This window comes from Periplaneta americana, chromosome 8, assembly GCF_040183065.1.
Source record: "Periplaneta americana isolate PAMFEO1 chromosome 8, P.americana_PAMFEO1_priV1, whole genome shotgun sequence".
NCBI classification, from domain to species: Eukaryota; Metazoa; Arthropoda; class Insecta; order Blattodea; family Blattidae; genus Periplaneta; species Periplaneta americana.
In genome coordinates this window covers 144,178,443-144,199,450 of record NC_091124.1, presented here as the reverse complement: position 1 = coordinate 144,199,450, position 21,008 = coordinate 144,178,443, and the positions used below count along the sequence as shown (strand labels likewise).

General features: G+C 36.3%; 1 protein-coding gene across 1 annotated transcript; it reads right to left on the bottom strand.

The window, feature by feature from the left end:
• Window positions 1-5,589: 5,589 nt before the first annotated feature.
• Window positions 5,590-14,906, bottom strand: LOC138705135 (facilitated trehalose transporter Tret1-like). The gene is made up of 2 exons (XM_069833787.1): window positions 14,516-14,906; window positions 5,590-7,416 (listed from the first exon to the last, which is right to left on the bottom strand). Exons 1-2 carry the CDS (start codon window positions 14,604-14,606, stop codon window positions 6,029-6,031), a joined length of 1,479 nt encoding a protein of 492 aa, XP_069689888.1. The 5' UTR covers window positions 14,607-14,906; the 3' UTR covers window positions 5,590-6,028.
• Window positions 14,907-21,008: the final 6,102 nt, after the last annotated feature.

Genomic DNA, 21,008 nt, shown 5'->3' with positions numbered 1-21,008 from the left:
CAATTATTATTAAATGACACTTACTTGTCTAATCCACGTAGACTAAACCCGAGGTTGCAATGTCTTGTGCTGAGGACGAACATTAAGGTATGTGATTAAAAATTATTATTAAAGAGTTATTATTAAGAGTTAAGAAAGCCAACGTACTCGTATATGAAATAATAATAATAATAATAATAATAATAATAATAATAATAGCCATTTAGCAATATAACAAACTAGTGCTTATTCTTATCGAGAAAGTAGACGTGACAACGTCACGCTTAGAGTGAAACCTACAGAGCAACAATCGGTCGGCAAAATTATTTTTTTAAACCACACCGCACGTTATTGTATGATGCCGACATGTTAAGCATGAGTCCGCGGCGATAATATATCATCTTTCAAAATTATATTGCCATTACTTTCACACTATTCACTAAAAACACCCGAGACAAAACAAAGGACAAGTATGACAATCGTGTTTACCGCTCTATTTCTACCAGCAGCATGGCGGCGTAAACATGCGCAGACTGGTTTCAATTTTGGACAGCACACCAGCGCTCTGTGTGAGTCTAGTATACTACTATAACGTCTTTGGTCCTTTCATTCCATTCTCTGTAGGCCTACTCACAGTTCACTTTCTGTGCTCTCAGTCCACTCTCTGTACACTCAGTTCACTCTGTCATTTCTGTGCCTTCTCTGCCCTCTGCCTTCCCTCTGTCCACTCTGTCTCGTCTCAAAGTTCAGTTCATTAAGGAAAGAGAAGAGTGAGAATAAAACAATGACTGAGAAGACAGTGACGACTGAAATTTAGCGGAAGGGGTTCAATATGTAAGGTTTTTTTTTTTAGATTTAGATTTTCCAGCAAATCCTTCATACCCACATTAATGAATTTTAATTTTGAGGGGCTCGAACTAAGGAGATAATACGCTCACTAGGTTCAAACTACAGTCCGATATTAAACGGAGGGGGTTCATTATGTATACAAGTTTAGATTTTTCCTGCAATTCTTTAGTCCTCAATAAGCAATTATACATTTTCAGGACTCGAACTCAGGAAGTAATTCCGTCATTGGGTTAAAACTACAGACTGTAATGTGGCAGAAGATTTGCATTGTGTATGCAAGTTTTTAGTTTTTCCTGAAATGTTTTATTCCTTTAATAAAAAAATTATAAGCTTTCGGGGCTCAAACCCAGGAAATAATGCCGTCACTGGGTCCAAACTACAGACTGTAATTTGGCGGAGGTCGAGCAGTGTGTATACAAGTTTTTAGATTTTTCCTGGAAATTTTTATGCCTCTAATAAACAATTATAGCCTACACTTTCGGTATTCGAACTCAGGAAATATTGCCGTCACTTTGTCCAAGCAAGAGGCTGTAATTTGGCTCAAGATGTGCATTGTCTATACAAGTTTTTAGATTTTTCCTGCAATTTTTTATGTCTCTAATAAAGAATTATAAATTTTCAGAGCTCAAACCCAGGATATAATGCCGTCACTGAATCCAAACTACAGACTGTAATTTCGCGGAAGTGGAGCATTGCGTGTACATGTTTTTGGACTTTTCCTGTAATTTTTAATACCTATAATGATGAATTATATATTTTCGGGGCTCGAATTCGGCCTTAATTGGTTCCTATGTTGGCGGTTCCATAGATGAACCGTTCCTACCTACTACAAACATAATCTTTGTAATAAGACAGCTGTATTTTACACTCTTTGCGCGTCTTGTACTCTCTGCTCGACCTGCAATAGGTTTTATCGAGAGGAAGATTGGCATAAGTAACAATTTTCGTTACAGTGGAGGCAGATGAGTTAAGGTTGGTAGCGCAAAAAGCGCTAGAAATATGTTGGCACTCCTTCAGATGTTACAGCATAGCGGGACAAATACTGCAGTAGAGCCGAATTGACTTCAGTTTGTACCATTTCGGATTGCCGTTCGTTGCCATTTCTCATACATTCATTAGTCAGACAAGTCAATCCAGCAATATTTGGTAGATTAGTATTATCTGGAGAAAGCGCAAAAATTACAATTCCTAAGGAAATACCAAAAGATATCACTTACTGATAAAATGAAGAGGCCTACAAAATTTTGTAGTCCCTTGATACATACAGGAAAAAGTGATTCTGCCCTCTGAATTTCAATGTAGTTCAAGGAACATGCAGCAGCTATACTAATGTGCTATGTCTATTGTTCGAAAGCATGGAAAACCTAACATTTTCTTAGCTCTCACCTATAATCTACAGTGACATGAAATAGCTACTGCTTTACTCTCACATGAAAAACCTACTGATCGTCCTGATATTGTTACTTGCGTTTTCGCATTGAAACTCAAGAACTGAATGAAGATGGATAAGTTCAAGAAAAATATTTTGCACCATAGCATTCAGAGGGAATATGTTCCACTATTATGGAAGAAAATAACTATCAAAATGTCTGGCATTCTACATTGAAAATGAATCTGAAAAAATGATATACTATAACACTATTTTAATTTTGTTCGTTACTTTAACATAAAATAAGCATATCGTATTTTTATTTTTTTCCATTAGAGTTCAAACTTTTTAAACGTTTTTATAACGTGAAATATGCATCATTATTTTTTAAAATCTGTAGAATATTCAATTGAAATGGGAGTCTAGAAATATTTCTTAATTTTTTTACTTTAGTTTGTAATAAGCGTGTTTTATTGTCTGTGTTGTCCGAAAATTTAATTAAATTTAGGTTGTAGAGTTTATTTTATATTCTCCAAGGTTTTGCTTAACGTGAAAGGAGCATTGTTCATTCTCCGTTCTCTAACTAAAAAGCAAATATTCTGATGGAGGCAGATAAAAAAGTTATTTTTTTTTCTTTCACCATATTAATAATGTCAAAAAAGTGCTTATACAAATTTTGGCCACTCGAGTGCAATTACGAGGGCCGTAAAAAAGTAAATTCGCCAGGAGCCGTTAACAGAAAGAAAGCATAATTTCATTGTAAATATTTATTGGAACAGACACAGCAATTGTTGAGCTATTTTTCAACATATTCCCCGCCAGAATTAGGACATTTGTCCTATCATGGGATCGACAGAGAGGTGCAGACGGCTGTCAAACGCTGGTTCCGATCCAAGGCGGCTGACTTCTACGACACAAGAATTCAAAAATTGATTTCATGGTATCATATATGTCTCAGTTCCAGCAGGCATATGTTGACAAATAGCGCTACATTTGCTGCATCTGTTTCAATAAATTTTTCCATGCAATTGTACTTTTTTTTCTGTAAACTGCCCTAGGGAAAATGATTTTCTGAACGGCCTCGTAATTGCGGTCGAGTGGTCAAAATTTGTATAATCACTTCTCTTGACACTATTAACATGGCGGAAGAAAAAATTTTAACTTTGTTATCTGCCCCCATCAGAATGTTTGCATGTAAGTTTAAAGATAAAAACTAAACGGTATATCGTCTGTATTTTTTCTTACAAGTTTAAAAAAAATTTAGGAATGGCAGTGACCTTCAACAAGCCAGGTGAAGGGCTTGTTCATAGCAACACAACGTAATCTGTATTGCCTGCTGCGTTGCAAGATCTCATAATTAATGTATTTTAAATTGCACGTTTTTCTGGAAAACTATTCAGAACATAGCAAAATGGTATTTGACTTTCTTGTTGCTCTTTACTGAAGGAATCACCCACCAGAATTAATGACATTACTTACTGTTTGTTCTATATGTGTATACGGAGTGTCCCAAATTGATGTATACACTCTTTGAAATACTATTTCACAGCAAAGAAGTGAGATAGAAATACGATTTTTGCTGTTTATGATTCAGTTGGCAGTGGAAAGCATGGAAACATGTTCATCTGTTTCTAAACAAACATGACGGCGCAATTATCGTTCGATGAACGTAAGTGGATACTGAAATGTTATTGGAAAGTGGAGAATGTTGAGGTTCAATGACATTGAAGGGTTGAATTTAGAACACAACCACCAACAAGGTTAACTATCTATCAGAAGAATCCGAAGCCACCGGCGTAGCTCAGTCGGCTAAGGCGCTTGCCTGCCGATCCAGAGTTGCGCTCGAACGCGGGTTCGATTCCCGCTTGGGCTGATTACCTGGTTGGGTTTTTCCGAAGTTTTCCCCAACCGTAAGGCAAATGTCAGGTAATATATGGCGAATCCTCGGCCTCATCTCGCCAAATAACATTTCGCTATCACCAATTTCATCGACGCTAAATAACCTTGTAGTTGATACAGCGTCGTTAAATAACCGAGTAAAAAAAAAACAAGAATCCGAGACAAGTTTGAAGTCGACGGAACGGTGCAAGATACTATATGTTGAAAGGGCGGTGCGGAAGAAAGAGAGGTTCCACCGTCAACGAAAGTGTTGATGCAGTCATGCAGGGTTTTGCACAATCCCGAAAGAAGTTAATGAGGAAATGTTCTCTTAGATTAGTAGGCCTATCAGCAAATTCAGTGTTCATCGATTTTTCGCAAGCTCAAAAATAGAAGCCTTACATTCCGAGACTTGTCCACGCACTAAATGAAGACGACCCAGATAGGCGACCGGAATTTTGTGAGTGGTTCTTGAATATGTGTGATGAAAGGGAAGATTTTCAAGAATTAATTGTTTGGTCAGATGAAGTCGCATTTAAGCTTAAGGGCACAATTGTGTGTACTGGCTAAAGAAAACCCACACATCTTTCAAGAAGAGGCCGTCAGTTTTCCAGGGGTAACAGTATGATGTGGTCTGTCTTCCAGAGCAATAATTGGGCCGTACTTCTTCGAAGGGACTTGTAAAAAAATCAAGTGCCTAATACGAACAGTTTCTGAAAAAAGCTACATGAAAAATAATGATTTTAACATAGCCGATAGGACGTACCGGATCCCCTTAATGTGTTTGTAATGTAATATCTGCTACTTTGTATTTACATCTAATGTCTTTTTTATATCGTATGTATGAAGCATCCATGTAATATGTCAGTTTTGTGTCACATAGGCCTATATACCGGTATGTAATTTGTATGTAATACTGTACATTTTTGTGTCATATGTGTCTAATTTTTTTTGTAATATGTATTTTTTCTGTCGTGTGTGCATTACCTATGTACTCGTAATATGTTTATTCTTATGCAATATGTTTGATTTTGTGTATCTGTTTAATTTCTGTGTAACAGTAACATTATTATTATTATTATTATTATTATTATTATTATTATTAAATATGTACTTCTTTATATATAGTATGTTTTATGTTATATGTATTTAATTTTATGTAATACGTCTGCTCTTATGTCATATATATGTTTCTGTGTATAATATATTCTACATACTTACATATGTACTTGCATGTGATATAATTGTCTGTCTGTTATAAGCTATATGTGATCGTTAGTACCATTTGTGTACTTATTTGTATCTGAAATGTATTTAATTATAACCCTAATATGCTTTATGGTAAAATAGGGTTCAATAAATTTGGATATTCAATATTAATCCAAATACATCACTACAAGTGCATTTCCAATATACTTTTGCATTTTTCTTCATATCTTTCCCAAAAAATTGAATTTAAACTATATATATATATATATATATATATATATATATATATATATTACATTGTTCCACACTGCGCATTAGGTCCTACTTCTTGTTTTCCAAACCTTCAGTTTCACTTATCATTGATTCCAAATATTTAGAATACTTAATCTGGTTTATTTCTCTTCCTGTATCCAGTATTCAATTAGATTTTTCAATTCTTAAAACTCCAATATACCCATTATTGTAAATTAATTGTGAGGTCATTTTGATTCATATAGGCCTACATGTTTCAGTCTCTTTACCATTCTGAATCAAAATGTTCTGAAATTATCATCTCGTCTTATCAGAAATTAACGATAAACAAATGTCACAGTAACACATTATAATTATAAAAAAGTTAATAAACCATTAATAATAATTATCACGTTGGTGAAATAAATTACAAGTATATCACAAATGTTAAAAGTCCCTTTTTAAATAATTTACAACAAATGTGTACACATACAAATATGCTGTCAGATATCACTAACACTTTTCAAGTACTTCTGAGTTTCTGGCTGGTTCTCTTGTATTTTCCTCATCACTTTTATTCTCCTTACCATTAAGTTCACGTAAAATAGATTCCAGACTTCTGTTCTTTGTTTCGGGTATTCTGAATATAGTAAACACAACAGAAGCAATACAAACGCATGCAAATAACCAATAACATCCATGTAAGTACAATACAGACACAATATTAACATAGAACTTAGTAATAAGAAATGCCATCAACCATATTGCCATAGTAGTCACTGTTGTAGCAATTCCTCTCGCCTGTGGATTGAATATTTCCGACATCACGACAAATGGAACAGATCCTAATCCTACAGCCAGAGAGAACACATAAAGACTCACACACATGACTGGAAGGAACCCTACTGATGTCAAATCGTAATCTTGCTGCTGAAGAAAAAAATACGTACCCAATCCTCCCAAACACGCACACATAATTATTTGGGACGAAATCATCAAAATTCGCCTACCAGCAACGTCCAATAGGAATAAAGTGACAATGGCTCCAATTAATTGTAAAGTTGCAAGAATTATAGTCGCAGTATTTGGCTCGACTGAGCCACCACTCAGTTCAAAAATACTGACGGCGTAGTTTAGGACGACGTATATTCCAGACAGCTGTTGGCCTGTCGCAAGAACTAAACATATTATCAAAGCCCGTCGTGTACTTCGCGACGATATTAAGCTTTTGATGGACGTGTCCATATTTTCACTTTCCTTCACAACAACTGTTAGTTTCATCATTTCTTTTTCGGCTGCCTGCACGTCACCACCACGTAACCACAATAAAGATTCCATAGCCTCCTGCGATCTTCCGTTCTTCATCAAATATAACGGTGACTCAGGCATCCAGTAATAAGCAATTGCAAAAATGATTGGTAAAAATGCGCATATAGTTGCCATGTCTTTGATAGATATCATAGGTCCAACTGCATACATGATGATGAAAGATGAGTTTCCTAATGTCGAGCGAAATGTTCCAAGAGCACCTCTGATGCTGTCTTCAGCAATTTCTCCCACATACATAGGGCAGAAGACAAGGACTCCGCCGGAACACATGCCCAAACAAAATCTTGAAGCGTAGAAGAGATACAAGGATTCAGAAAACACCATAAACAACCAACTGACGATGAAAGGTATGACGACGGAGTATCCTGCAATCTTTCTTCCGTAATTCTGAGACACATAGCTTGAGATCGGTGCAGCAACGAGGGCTCCTAAAAATGCCAGTGACCCCAGCCAGGCTTCTTCTTCCGCCGAAATGATTCTTCCATCAAGAAGTGGTTTCCCAGACCTGAGAAGTGGCAGTGATGGAGTTGGCCAGGCCATCGCCATTCCATAAGCTATTGATGATAAATTTGCTGGAAGAAGGAACAAAAAACACTCTGAAGGAAAATAATATTTATTCCATTTATGTTATTTATGTTATATTAGCAATCACTGCCGATCAAAAGAGGGATTCGAGAAAAATATTTACTTGCAATCGCAGTCCATTGGAGATACGTTACAAATCGAAGCTTGGGAAATTCATAACGAAAACAAATTGCTGATTTCCGATGCCTCTCGAAAAACTGCCGCTGCACTTTTGAGACTGAAGAACGGTCATGTTTGTTTTGCAAAGAATCTACATCGGTTGGACGTCTACGATTCACTAAATTTAAGTGTTTGCAGTAGAAAAATTCCTCATCGACACATAACGTCTATGTACACTAGAGGTGGGATATGGCAGCGTTTTGCCGTCACAGCTCCGGAAAAATCAATGAGATAGACAATATATAATATATATAGTGAAAGCATGTGCAGTTGGAGGAAATAGGCATGGGATTTATAATCGAGGAAGGTTGCAGGAAAAAGCTAAATGTCTGGCGGTAATTCAAGACGCGTCTGAAGAATATAGACAGGCAAATAACACAAGGAAAACGTAGGGGGAAGGTTGCTCTGGAGATCCAATCGATGATGAAAACAAATTGGATAATGGGCTTAGCCTAGTTTGTCTAGGAGCTTGGAGGGTACTTAAAATTGTCAACGAAGATGGGACGAGAATATGTCCTCTTTGCGGTAGAGGCGAGACATCTCATCACATTTTGGTGGAGCGTGAAATCACAGAAACTCTGAGTAAGCGATGTCTCCTAGAGGACATCATTACATCTAGTAGAGGGCACCTAGCAACATGTGCTATATTAAATAACGCTAAATTCTTTGGGAGTGTGGAAAAATTTATGGCAAAAATTTGACAGCTGACATTTGAACTGGTCGAGAGGGAGGGGGCCGAGAAAATAAGAAGAGTTATTTATTAGTGTTGCAATGGGTAGTATTGACACTGAACGTAAATAAGGTAATTATGGGATAATGTTTTCTTGTATTTATTATGTTTTTTCTATTTGTTTTTATTGCGTGTTTTTATGTCTTACATTTAAATTTATTTCATTGTGTGGGTTTTCATATCTTAAATTTATTTTATTTTTATTCTTTGAATTATGTCGTGAAATTTGGTATGAAATTGCATTAGTTGTAATTGTGATAATGATAATTTATAGTAATGATAATTGTTAATAACAGTAATACTAGTAGATTAGTTATTATTACTGTGGTTTTATTATTATATTAATAGTATTATTTTTTCTTTGAAGATTCAAACTGTGCTTAATTATAGCACGAATGGCCGTACAGGTTCTTGCGAAGGATAATGTGTACAACATGTGTTTGTATAAATAAATGCACTTCATTTAACAGTTACATTATAAATTTGATCATCTCCAATTAATGAACCATGTCGACCAAGTTTAACATGAATTAATATTCTTAATGAGGTTTCTACTGTACCTTAAGACTTCGATCAACAATAGTGATAAGCAGGACGAATATACTGAAAACAAAACACGCTCTGAGTTCAGAGCTGTGTTATCAGTCACTATGCGTTCGCACAGACATTCGCCCAAGAATTTTTAAGAATGATTACATGAATAATTTGTGGAAGAATATAGCGAGTGCATAGCTTCGGTATCAAAGATTTGCCGCCGTTAACCTTTTGAGTGGGACGAAAATTAATTAGATCCTAGTTATATTGTTCAAGTTTATCTTCTGACTTGTAGTTGGCTTTGGACCATTTACTGTTCTCCAACCAGGAGATCAACCGTGAAAGGAATGTGCTTACTATTGCGTCATCTATTGGAGCGAAGTAGATAGATAATATTATCGTTATAACATCTATTTAAAAACCATGCGCTCCCCTGCATTTGTTATTTCCTGTATGGAGAGATTAAAAGACCAGGAGATTAACAGTGATCTAATTTTGTAACTAGGGTAGTATAAACATGTGTTATCAACGTTATTGTTTGTGCTGTGAGAGTGAGACAAGCGAGCCAATAGAGATACGAGTACCCACGTGTGTGACCTTATGACATCTTATGACATCAACATTCATTCACAGCATTACCCCGCTTCGTCTCATCCGGCGGAGACTTTCTCGTGGTTGGAGCACAGTACACATATAGTTCGATTCAACGTTATGTCATGTTTGTTTTGCAAAGAATCTACATCGGTTGGACGTCTACGATTCACTAAATTTAAGTGTTTGCAGTAGTGATAGTTACAAAATTAGATCACGATTAATCACGTTATTGGCCTCTGTCCTAGGTTGTTTGGCTAGTAAGCGAGCTATGTGTCACGTCATAAGAAACATATTTAAACAGAAATGTACATAAAAGGGGAAGAGAGAAGAGGAAGAATGAAAATAATATCTATGCTCGTAGCTGAGGGACACTAATGTCAAGAAAATATGTCATCATGGCATTGTTTAGTAAACAGACGTACTGTTCTCCAACCAGGAGATTAACCGTGAAAGGAATGTGCTTACTATCGCGTCATCTATTGGAGCGAAGTAGATAGATAATATTATCGTCATAACGTCATTTAAAAAAAAACATGCGCGCTCCGGCATGTTATTTCCTGTATGGAGTTATTAAAAGACCAGGAGATTAACAGTGAACTAATTTTGTAACTAGGGTAGTATAAGTATGTGTGTATCAGTGTTATCGCTTGTGCTGTGAGAGTTACACAATGGAGATGCATGCACCCACGTGCTGGTTGGAATACCGTTGAGGCTACAAATGAATGTCCCTCCCTTACTTGTGCTTTATCGTTCGCTAACCTTTCTCGTCCTTCTCATTGGCCTCAAATGTTCTAATAAAATATGATACCTGTAAGATGTTCATGTTTGGCGCAGTAATTTACTAATCACTTCTGATGCATGTCGAGTATAATAAGTTTCAGTCCTGAATCTCAAGACTAGTCGACTGACCATAACAATTAATTGTAAATTAAGTCGTTCCACAATGAATCGTTACATTACTCAGAACGTGGCAGATACCGGTAAGTCTATTTTATCAGTCCGCGCTAACTATTTAAAATTAATTTGGTAATGCTCTTCTCTATGCCATAAGAATATTCGGCAGATTTTTCTTCATATTAGTGATATTCAAATTTTTCATTCTCTTCTTTGTTTTATATTTCGTTATTCTTGAATAGCCAATGCTCGTTCTTTATAAGTTGACATAATGAAGTCATTTGCTACATTTTCCGTTTTCTGCTCCCAAACTGTCGTATGTATAAAAGAACACTACAACTACGTGATGAATATAAGTGGGCTGAATCTACCACCCAGTGAACATCGGATGTTGAAGCTTTTTATTTATTATGTATTATACGTGATTTCTGAACTGCGTTAAAAGAAATGCATGTATCCAACTCTCAGGCCTGGTCCACAATAAACCGGGGACGAAAACGAGAACGAGTACGAGAAAATTGTTAAAATTCATTAATTTAAATGTGAACATTCACAATCGAGATGCTTGCCGGAACCCGGGAACGGGAACGTGAAATTTGGCGAAGTTTTAACTTTTCCGTTCTCTTTTCCAATCACAGCCTACTATATTCTTTCTGTTGTTATCGTAGTCCTGTTTGGTCGTCATATATTTTGTAGCAAGAAGGCCTGTCATAATTTCTTCTTCATGCTAGCTAACTAAGAAATTCTGTAGAATCACTTTCAATATATTCTACGTGTATATGTGATCAGATTACTAAGTACATGAATATAATTCTTAAATATTTCGTGCCATCAATTTTGAAGTTTGTTAATCTGTGTGTATGTCGGCTGGCTTGCACTCATGAGAGAACGTCTTTGGTCAATTATACACAAAGAACATCGGAATGCATAATATCGACTTTACATATCGTTATTGAAATGCTTATCGATATGTATAGCCGTTTCCCTTCTCGGTTTGTTCTGAATAAAAAATCTTCACTTTCACGTCCTCCGCTTCCCGTTCTCGTTTTAGTTCTCGTTCCCGATTTATTGTGGACTAGCTTTTACGAAGAATTCTTAGTATTGTATGGAACTTACCTGATTTTGTCAGAATATCGTCTTACCGTCTGTAACAACATTATTTGGAGTCGTCTCTTATCCATTGTCAACACGTTTCAGTAATTTTACTTTTGACACACTTTTTTTTATCTTCAATGTATATATTAGTACTTTACTTTCAGTATGTGTGTGTCTTTGTATGCATGCACACACACATACACATACTCACACACGTAACGAGACAACTAATAATTCAACTTCAACCAGTACGACCAACTTTTCTCTTTGAAATTTATGGTCGTTTATGTCAACACTTGAAACCAATACTTGTTCCTAGGCGTCAGATATCATGTTTATTTGACGTCAATTAATTTTATCTACCTAAACCAAATTTACCAATATTTATATGTCATTTGTGTTGAATTAAGGTAATTATTTTATCCATTGTGCAGTTTACTCCGCAGATAAATGAACTGATCTCTAAAATAACTCAAAGTATTCGTGATTCAACAGCCCATGCAGGACCACGACCAAATAACCGACTACTGGCATCACGCCCACATGCATTAATAGAGGTGAACGATCATCTAATCCGTAAATACCTAACGTAATCAAGTCGTTATAGTTGGCTTATGAAACTTCATTTCGCTAATCATTTTAGCACCATATATTCATACTAATTCTCGATGAACACCGATCCCATACACTATTGTACAACTTTGTTCTAAATTAAGGTCCCAGTTTAAAAAAAACTATATCTTCTGTACATATTAACATTTGGTTTCGTATAGATACCATTATGTTTTATAAGGACTTTTTTGTGCATTTCGTTGCTATGGTAACCGTGTCACGCTTCCATAAACAATTTTCGTTAAGAATAGAGATAGCAATAATTATTTTTACAATGGTTTAGCCTTTACGAGTTCGTACTGGCTCTTTTAAATGCTATTATGAATACAGTTGACAATATCCCAATACATTGAGAAGATTTCCAACGCTACAGGGATTGAGGAATGGATCTTGCTCTATAAAATTATTTCGTTAGCTGGTGAACAAATTTTAGGAAACCGATGCAATTACCGATAAAAGCGATCGGTACATCAAAATGAGGGTATTTCTTTAGTAGACCTACTCGTGAGGAACTGAAAGAATATTCCTACGAATGCACTTACTAGTAGCTTTCATACATAGGAGAACGTCTATTTCTTATTAAACAACACGGTGGTAGTCATATTTAACTTTTTTTTTCCTTTCTTATTTCTTGTTGTTATAATTACCGTACAAGGTTTTTATGAAGTGTTCAAATCGATTTGAATACGTTCACAGTACTGAATACGATCCCCTCTATTTCTGTTTTCATGCAATTTCCAATATATAGTGAAAACGATTTGATACAGGAGTTGAAGTTCCGAAAGTAGATTCAACATGTCATCGACATGTTAGCATGTTGGTCGCCCTGTGGACCTTAGTTATAAACAATGTTGAGTTTTCTTAATGAGGCACATGAAAACTTAATATTCTGGCTGTTAGTGAAGAATGGTAACATTGGCTTCTAGGAAAAAACAAAATATTGCCTAGCATCTCGTTTTGTTTACCTTTGACTACCTCGAACCCGGTACATGTACCTTCTCTCTATTCCTCTGCACAGAACATCCTTCTAGTCATCATCTTTCAGCATATCTATTCCACGCCTCTGGAACTCTCTCCCTGACCATGTCAGAGACTGTCGGACAATATCAAAATTCAAATTTAAATTAAAAAATCACATTCTAGTTCATGTAATTGCTTGTTGAACACTGTCAGATTGCGCAACTTCGCCTTAACCCATGACATATAGTAAATATTGTAACTATGCTGTTGTAAAATTGACAATTAATTATGTAATGTATTTATTATTATTGTTATTATTATTATTATTATTATTATTATTATTATTATTATTATTATCAGTTATCAGTTACCACTATCATCATTGCTATCTCTGTTTTCTTTCATTTTTTCTTGTATTAGCTCGATGAGAGCTCTATAGTGTTCTTTTGACTCTGGGGCTTTAATTTAATATGTATTATTTTCATCAGTGTTTGTATTTCATATTTGTATTTATATGTGCTATATGGTAGGATGGAAGAGAAGGCCTTATGGCCTTAATCCTGTCAGATTAAGAAAATAAATTATTATTATTGTTATTATTATTATTATTATTATTATTATTATTATTATTATTATTATAACACGACTTTTCAACATACAAAATGGCGTTCGCTCTTGGTGAAACAGATGACTAACCAAACAAATAACGATCGTTGACGCGCTTGGCGTACGGTATTGAAATCGTTTTGAATACGATACCCATTTTGTCGGCCTGGGTAGCGCAATTGGTATAGCGCTGTCCTGTGCTTGAGGTTGCTGGCATTTAAGTGTACTTAAATGCGACAGGCTCATGTCAGTAGATTTACTGGCATGTAAAAGAACTCCTGCGGGACAAAATTCCGGTACACCGGCGACGCTGATATAATCTCGGCAGTTGCGAGCCTTTAATAGCATATAAACCATAATTTAAATTTAACGATACCCATTTTCATGTAACTCAATCCGTATTGAATACGATCCGATCCCACTTTTTAGGTGTGTCGACCTTGAGACTCTGATCGCTTTGAATCTCCATTTTCATGAAAGTTTCAATACGGTAAGCGTATTCAAATCGATTAGAATAGTTCTTAAAAACATAGTAAATGAATTGTCAATTTTTTACCGACAAATTGGTGTTGTTTATTTCTGCAGAATCTAAAAATTTGCCAAAGTTATGATCATTTGAACCTAGCAACTTACTTTATAACAACACTATATATAAATAAAGTAGTACCATGTTTTTTACTTCATTTTATGTCTTAGTTACTGACGTATATTACATCTTCTTTACCCTATATTAAACAGTTCGACCAGTCATCACATTCACACCCAACAACCAATTTTCTTTTATGACTTTCATGTATAAGAAATATGTAAACTCATTGGATACTGACGTATTATTTTAAGAGGACTTAAATACTATAATAAGCAATGTGTAAATATTACTCTGATGCAATACTCTGTCTTACCTACACTCGCAGCGATGGTTTGTCTCAGTTTACCCTTCCATTTCTTTTTCCGTGATTCTTCACTGCCGGTCCGTGTTTCGATGTTGCTCATGTTTTGTAGAAGACGCGTGTCTAATTGACCGATTTTCAAGCTCAAGTGATAAGTGAACCTCGAGACGCCAACTCTTGGTGCAGTTACATGACGTCATTAGTTCACTTTGAACCTCCAATAATCCAACCCGTCGACCTGACTTCTTATCACACAGCAATATTACACGTGATTCTTCTTATTTTTCATTATACCTGAGACAAAAGCTAAAGTAGACAATTGTCAATTAAAAAAATTGTATTAATCGCCGTTTATTTCACTGCAGGCATTAAATTTTTGTACAAATAATTTCAAAATTTGGTTTTCGCTCCAACTCAAGTTGAGTTGATTGGACTACAATCTTAAAAAAAAACAAAAAAAAACGTACTTTAGTGTTCAGCAGTGAATGAAGATTTAGTTTCCTTCAATAGCAACCGAGTGTGAGCCACTTTTCTTTCTTAGCGGCCTTACTACTTTATCATGTTCTCTACATGATCAGGAAATCCAAATGCGTGCAGAAGTCTTAAGTTGGTTAAAAAATATTACAAGGACAGACGATATCAATTGAAGTACATACCATGACAGTTCAGCTAATATACCATTTAACTAATTCAATGTAAGCATGTGTCGAATTTCAACCAATCAGAACCATCCATCACTGCAATATTGTACATTTTATATTGTCAGTTTTGTATTGCTGCTAATCATTATTTCTTGCTTGGTAGGCTACGTAACGCAATGGAAACTGCAGTGAGTCCGTAAAAATCAATGAGTAAGGTCATAACCTAATTATTAATAAACTAACAAATAAATGACATGAATTTCCGCATCATGCGAATAATTTTAGTTTTACGGAATATCACCTCAAAATTATACATTTAATTAAATTCTTGCCTTTTAAAATTTAATTGTGTTTATAATAAAATTTACTGCTTCAATTACCGATTATGTTGAGTTAAAGTAGTTTAATTGGTGAGTCAGCGATTTGAAGCGAGTTTCAGCTTTTATGTCAGAGAAGTTGCCTATTGATCAAGGCGTTCAATCTGAACTTGAAAACGTGTACTGTATAACTTGAACATCGTAGCAAAAGATGGCGGTTTGTACGGTCTGTGTGCTACCATAACCTCTTTCGAACTGTGTTTTGCGCGGGCAAGTCGTACGCAGGGTATTCGTTATCATCGGTTGCGTACGGCAACATTCCACAACACAAATCAAATGCTCCGTGTCCATATTGACCGTCGAAGTTAATGTCAACAAATACTGTACGTAAGTAATCGTCTTAACCCTCCCCCCATATCCCGACAGTAAGGAAAAAACTCATCTCAGTACATGTTTCCAAACAGTTCACATTCCTGCCACTACCGGCGTTACGGTACGTATCGGTAAGAACTCTTCAGAATGAACGGCATACTTGCCAGGCAACTTCTCCGGCACATAGGTAATACGCATCTGCGGAAATGAAGGACGATTGAATTCTCTAGGCTCATCGGCTAACCACATGACGACATGCAGCGAGCCATGACACACTTTGAACTGAACACGCAGTATTTGTGTTCTTTGTTGACGATTGCATTAAGCTGAATAACCCATGAAAATTAATGAAATATACCCTGTATATACAGGATTCCTACAAAAGACGTTTTGGTTTTGAACACATGTAATTTACGTTCTATAAGAGAATTAAGAAACCTTGTGTCGCAGGGAAAATGTTGGAGTAGATGGAGGAAAGAAGAAAATGGAAAAACATCAACACAGAGGAAGGTAAAATAAACTATAGGAAACTTAAGAACGAATTAAGAAGAGAAACTGATAAGGCGAAAGAAGACTGGATGAAAGAGAAATATAAAGAAATTGATATCTAGAGAGAAAAGGAAGATATGATTTAATGTGTGTGTCTAATGCCTACACACTTCACTTACGTGATTCGGGTTCCGCATACTGCCAATAATGGCAGGACAGTGGCCCATTTTCGAGTTGCACATCACTTCCACGTGCATGATGTGTATTTGTGAAGAATTGTATCTTGTACTGGTGAGTGTTTGTGTAAGTGTTCGTGTAAGTGTAGTGTAGTGTAGGGAATGGGTGAGGATGATGATGAAGGTGAGAAAGGGAGAAGGGGAAATCTGGTGCCGGCACGTAACCTACTCATGTCGAATAGCACCAAGGGAGCCGCCAGGCTTAACGTCCCCATCCAATGGACGAATCACTATCAACAGTGACATATGCCTTCTCTTCATATGCACTGCGGAGAGATTTGGGATTTAACCCAGGCATATTGGTGCACAATTTAGTGATTAGAAGTTGTGCACCGTCATCTCTCCTAGTTCCGAGTTAGAAATTTTATATGAAAATCTCTGACCCTACCGGGAATCGAACCTCCGGCTAGTCTGGAGGCAGATTCGCTACCAAAGAGCTAACTCGGCGGACGATATGATTTAATGTACCACGAAGTAAAATGTTTGAACTTCACAAATAAGAAAAGTAAATCCATGTGGTTGATACAGGACGAAATCTAAAATGGTATAACAGACAGACCAGAGATCTGAACAGATGGACGAAATATGTAAAAGAGCTATATGAGACAGGGAATCGTCCAGTTGACTTGGCTATAGAAGACGAAGCGGCCGTATCAGAAGACGAAAAAAGATTTTCTATTTAAGGGAATAAGTTGAACTAAGGGTTAAGGAATGAAGAATAGGAAAGCAACAGGAGTTGATGGAATCCCGATTGAATTAGTGAAATTCTTATGTGAAGACAAGAAGGAAATTCTATCATTATGCAACTAAATTTATGAGCAAGTTGACTGCCCTGAAGATTTCACGGAGACTGTGTTGCTTCTAATACCGAAGAAAAATAATTCCAAGAAATGCAACGAGTGCAAGACTATCAGCCTGATATCGCACTCGGCGAAGATTCGTCTACGAATACTGAATCGACGTTTATATTCTAAAAAAGCGAAAAAGTACGAGAGATGCAATAGGACTGATACGAACAATCGACGAAAGACACCTAGAGAAAAACAAAGAAGTGTATGTACATAGTATTAAGGACCTAGAAAAGACGTTTGACAGAGTGGATGGGAATAAACTGATGGGGATCCTAAAGAAAATTGGCGTGGATTGGAAAGAGAGGAGGCTGTTCAGTAACCTCCTATATGAAACGGGTCAATGTCAGGATATGAGAAAAAATGTCAGAAGGAAGTGAAATAAGGAGAGGAGTACGACAAGTATGCCCTTTATCACCTACCCTGTTCAACATCTATTAAGGGGTTTAGTGAAGAACTGTTTTAAGAACATGGGAGGAGTTATAGTAGGAGGAAGAAGAGTAATGTTTGTGTGTAAGATTTGCTGATGATATGGAGTTGTTAGCAGTAGAGGAGATGATACTAAGGTATATGCTTCTAGAGCGCTTTCAGAATAAGAAGGCATATAAGGCGGAGCTAGTTCAGGCCGGTCTATGTCGACTAGCCAGTGACAGTGAAATGATGTTGCCTAGTTAAATCATCGCGAAGTCTCGCTGAAGCGTCGCGTATTAGTTTCTTTCTTGCGTGCACAATACCTATGGCTAGGAATGAATTTTAAGCTGTGCCATTCGATAGAGCTACACATACTGAAATCAACTGTACAAGAATGGCAACTGTATGTCAACTAGTTCGCGTGTTATCGCTTTAAGACTAAACAGAGATATCCAACCTAGAGCATAGAATATATTTTACTCTCAATTCCATCTCTATAAACGAAGATAGATTCTGTTTATTTTCAAATTCAGATGTGGACTGTTTTCTCGTGTGATGTGTAACTTTCCGTTACAATGTCTCTTGAAGGGATTGCAATTGGTTCTGGTATTTCATCTGTTAACGCAAAAGTATAGTCCTACACTCACAAGCGAGGACTATGGTATTTTCTGTATATGATTTTTCTAAAGGACTAGCTTATGATGCAGTGTTTGTCAGTTTTTTACAAACAAAGAACCTGACTGAAGAGGCGTGTGGTTTAGAAGTGCATACGTTATCTCATATTCTCGAACAGGACAAAGAGACAATTAAAATAGGTGGTATACTTGAATTTACCTCTCCTGGAAAATAACGTAAAACAAACGTGTTAATTATTTTACAATTTTCAGAACTGCGTATTATTTCATCGTACGATATTTGAAATATATTAGTAGAGGAAAGTGCCCTAAACCGGACTCCTCCCCCTAAAGCGGACCCCCGGTCTCCTGGCTCTGCATTCTCTTGAACTCTAGCAGAACTAAGTGTAAATAGTAGTTTAGGCTTCTACCACTCTGTAGCGGAGCACACACGTCGTCCGCTTCACTTGTTGCTTATCAGTCTGCAATTAAGTGTTTTGACAGTGGAAAAAGTTTTTACATGGTGCTACATTTTTCGTTATTTCTCCTAGATATTGGCAGGTAAGCCATTCCACCTATATATATATCCTTAAATGGTAAGGTTTAAGGTTACTGCTTGTCATTAAACCGTTTAATTTAGATGTTTGGTTAAAAATCTATTGAGTTAACAAAATGTTGCCTATAGTCGCGTAAACCGGACCCCCTTCAGTTGCCTAAACCGGACCCCTTATTTTTTCATGTTTAAAGTTTACCTGTATTTGTACACACCCTTATTCTCTTGGAATTCTGTTCCAAATTTCAAGAGAATAATGGGGAAGGAAGGAACAATCTTTACAGCGTACCATTCAGGGTGTATCACTCAATGGTTTCGACACTTCGAGTTTGCCAATCCTACAAAGGAAAAACCTGTGCTGTTGCTCTTGGATGGCCACTTTAGCCACACACAGAATATTGATCTGATCAACTTGGCAAAAACAAATCATGTTACCATTGTGTCGCTGCCAACTCACTCTTTCTTCACACAAACTACAATCTTTGGACAAAACTTTCATGATTCCCCTGAAAGTTCACTACAGCAAGGAAATCAGGCAGTGGTTAAGGCACAATGAACGTCCTGTCAGTGCTTTTGATGCAATGGACCTGTTTGGCAAAGCCTATATTAGATGCCAAACAGCTCAAATAGCAATAAATGGATTTAAAGCAACTCTTGAACAAGAAGCTGTTTTCAGATGCCGAATACATTGAAGAGGCAAACAAAAAACGAGGTTTCTCTTTCTAGGAATCTGTGTTAAAGACACGAACAGCAGAAAAACAGAGCTTTCCAGAGAACGGAAAAGAATGTGATGTGAACGAACCACAAATTATTGTAGAGTTTGACCCAAAACAACCATCAACATCTTCGGCAAGTCAGGGTGTTCCTCTGTCATCAGCTACACTTCAGGATCCTCAGGGTTCCACATCTTCTAAAACAAGCCCGTTTGACATCACTCCCATTTCAACATTTAAAAAAGAGGTTCTCGAATAGGGAGCGAAAGATCTGCAGTTCTACGATCATCACATCTACGTCTTATGAAGCCCAATTGGTGGAAGCTAAGAAAGCTAAAGAAGCCCTGGAAGCTGAACAACAACCACGGAATCGTGCTCAAGGACGCAAAAGCAATCGCGACCAGGGACGTGGTTCAGAAGTACAGCCATCAAGAAAAGGGAAAGGGCTCGTGAAAAAGCGTTTAAATTTTGTGAAAAATGTGAGAATCAAGCACTGAAAATTGAAACAACGTGACCTCTGGAATATCTGAATTGGATCTTTTCTCGAAAGTTTTCCCATCCAAAGATGATACTTGGTATGTGTGTTTTGTGACAGAAAATTTTCGGAGGATTCTAAAGGGGAACTTTGGGTCATGTGCGTTATGTGCTGGGACTGAAAAGGACATGAACATATGCGATTTTTGTCGCTAAACGATTTAATTCTGTTGTACGTTTTGTGTATCTTTTTTGAATACATCCTATATCTCTTTTTAAAAACTAAAATCTGTAATTGTAATATTATACTTATATATTGAAGGTAGATTATGTTTTCTCTTATTTAATACCTTGTTCCAAATTTGTTTAGTGTTACTTTGATTATTTTTACAAGGGGTCCGATTTCGGCAATTATTTTTCAAATCGCCAAAGTGTAAGGTTATTGAAAATAATTTTTTTTCATACCAGTTTTTAATTACATTTTCTAAAAGTAAAATGTAAATGGCGCATAACATTATAAAGTAAATATTACATGCTTTTAAAACATAATTTTTTACTGTTTTATATTTTTTAAAAATCAAAAACAAAATGGGGGTCCGGTTATGGGTACTTTCCCCTAGTATGTGTTAGCAGTGCCATTATAATAGAACGAGGAAAGAAGAAGAAAGCTGAGAATAACCATAGGTACGATTTTTAATTTCCATTGGAATATTATAGCATAAAGGTGCGACACCTCTAATACCGTGATAAAATTTCAATTTGCTGCCATGCAGTTGTGGTCTCTGACTCTTAGTTTTTTAAATACCTAACAGATGCCAGGAGATGTCTTCTTTTCAA